We start from the raw sequence: 2,726 nt of genomic DNA on the forward strand, positions 1-2,726 counted from the left end.
TAATAGCGGAACCTTTAGTGAAAGACAACTGTTTTACCCGTAGATAAATCCCCAGCGAACCAAAGAAAACGGAAGTGCGTAATTTCAACGCATCAAGAAGTTTAGTTGACGGTTTGGAGCTTTTGTGTTGTATCTGCGTTTGTGTGGATAATGACGTGTGTTTAATCTCGACACGGTTGAATTGTATTGTATGTGAGAATGACCAAAGAGAAGCGACACAGAAGAAGGGAATCTCCTGTGCGGGAGCCGGAAGTGAAGATAAAACAGGAGAAAGTGAGCCCGACTAGGCCGCAAAGATCACGCCGCTCGAGGTCGAGATCCGCGGACAACTCTAGCCCACCGAGGAGAAGAGCGAGCAGGTACATGTGACTGTAACAGCCCCCGTAGGGGGGTATCATGTAGATTATAAATACACGTTTAACTTTTATTGTAAAATTTACCGTAATTTAGGTGCTCTTGGTGTATTGTTCTATCAGACAGGAGATCTAAGTGGAGGCAGTTTGCTAAGTGATAAGTAACTTTTACAACAACATCCGAATAACAGTTTTATTTTACTTTGACAAAAAGGTTATGAATGAATCCCACCTGTCTATCTATAACATGAAGAAGACGGTAAGCATTTGTCAGTCGTGTTACTGCTGTAGGATACCTGTTGCTTTTTTTGTATTTTTATACCAAGGTCCAATTATCCATCATGTGATTTTATACTTTTGTATGTATGGTTTTTTTTTTTAAACTTCTATACCAGGGAGGCAAACAGCACTGTATAGTAACCATCTCTTGTCTCAAGGTTGTTTTTGTTTCTAAGGAGCCAGATTTTGTGGTTGAGAGATACTGTCTTTATTTACTTACCAAATTATTTATTTATTTGAGAAGTATGTTTATTTCTTTATCAACTCCTTACATTTTAAATTGCACAGTTGTTAGATCATATTGCAGATATTTATCTCCTGTTTGTAACTGCTAAGAGTATCTTTTGCTTTTCATGTAGGTCACCAGTCAGGTCAAGGGACCGCTCGCCAGGCAGAAGAGAGGCCTCTCCTGTTCGTCGAAGCAGCCGATCGCCTAGAAACAGAAGAAGCCACAGTCCTCATCGTGGCAGTGAAGGCAGAATAAAGAGGGTGATTAGACTGTAAAACTGCAGTATTACTGCGACATGTCTCGACTTGTAGACATGTTTCTTTTTGTTTTGCTTTCCAAATGTCATAGGAACGGGATGAGCACAGACCTAGCCACGAAGAGCGGAGAAGGAGGAACGAGCAGCCGGAGGAGCGACGGAGCAGGTGGGAATCAGACAGGCCACAGGACAGAGATCGAAATCAAGAACGGCATCGCGACCGAAACCTTGCTTCTGAACAAGCTGAGCGTCGACAACACGACGAGCGGCGCAGGGAAAATCGTCAGCGGCGAGAGGAAAATGAAGAACCTAATTTTGGACGGTCTGAAGGAGAGCGCAGTGACTCAAGAGAGCCTCCTGCTGACAAAGAGAAGCCTAACTTTGAACTATCAGGGGCACTCACAGAAGATACTAACACCTTCCGGGGAGTGGTGATCAAGTACAACGAGCCGCCAGAGGCTCGCATCCCAAAGCGCAGGTGGAGACTGTATCCCTTTAAAAATGATGAACCCCTTCCTGTCATGTACGTTCACAGACAGAGTGCCTATTTGATGGGGAGACAGAGGAAAATCGCTGATATCCCTATTGACCACCCATCCTGTTCCAAGCAACATGCAGTATTCCAGTACAGGTTGGTGACTCAAGTGTTCACAATATGATGTGTTTTAGAAATATTTTAAATTTAAGTTAATAATTTAAAACTCAATGTTATCCAACTTTGTTATTATAAGAAAATGCATTTTCTGCAGTGGCTATGTAATAAAAATAATTCCCATTCTGTTTGTATTTCTTCAGACTGGTGGAGTATACAAAACCAGACGGCACCACTGGCCGCAGGGTCCGGCCCTACATCATTGACCTTGGTTCTGGAAATGGTACCTACCTGAACAACCAGAGAATCGAGGCCCAGCGCTACTATGAGCTCAAAGAAAAAGATGTTCTCAAGTTTGGCTTCAGCAGCCGTGAGTACGTCCTGCTGCACGAGTTCTCAGACACGAGCGAGGTGGACGCAAAGCAGGAAGAGGAGGAGGAGGAGGATGAAGGCATCAATGAGTGAATTATTCCCACAGCTGCCATAACTCACATTCATTCGGACTGGATTGGATTAACAGGAATGCCAAAGTGCTGATTCTGTAAGAAATAAAGCATTGAACTGAACCAGTGAATGTGGGGATTAAACTAACAGAATCTTGTTGGATTMTTTTGTACAATATGTAAGTAATTAACTTGCTTTAATCTGCCACACCTGTCTCAAGGTAGACCTCTCAGGTTTCTGTGATGCATGACTGATCTTACTGATCTCATGTGTTGTGTCAGGGRACATCATTGGAACATCAACCCTATGTTAAAACAGAATATTATTGACAGAATAAACATTAAAGACACACAGATTATGACTTTTTTTGTAGTGTAGTAGAAAGAAAATTTAATGCTGTTGTGTTTCTCTGCAGCATGGATTCAGAAACTTGCCTTTTTTTTGGTCAAATAAGATACATTCATATTAAAAGTTGATTTTTGTACTGTAAAATAAAAACTGCTMTTAGAATTGTTTTGTGTCTCTTGTTCTGGCACAAATCACAAGTCATGAAAACCTTTAGCTTTTTTGTAT

The 2,726-nt window shown here is 41.7% G+C and overlaps 1 protein-coding gene across 1 annotated transcript; it reads left to right on the forward strand.

The window, feature by feature from the left end:
* Positions 1-61: 61 nt before the first annotated feature.
* Positions 62-2,152, forward strand: snip1 (Smad nuclear interacting protein; the record flags this gene model as incomplete). The annotated part of the gene is given in 4 exon segments (XM_013999730.1): positions 62-359; positions 992-1,121; positions 1,210-1,748; positions 1,913-2,152. Coding segments are annotated over 4 exon segments (1,070 nt in total), but the record flags the coding sequence as incomplete, so codon positions are not given.
* Positions 2,153-2,726: the final 574 nt, after the last annotated feature.

The sequence above is a fragment of the Austrofundulus limnaeus genome, unplaced genomic scaffold, assembly GCF_001266775.1.
Source record: "Austrofundulus limnaeus strain Quisiro unplaced genomic scaffold, Austrofundulus_limnaeus-1.0 Scaffold2435, whole genome shotgun sequence".
Classification (NCBI taxonomy): Eukaryota; Metazoa; Chordata; class Actinopteri; order Cyprinodontiformes; family Rivulidae; genus Austrofundulus; species Austrofundulus limnaeus.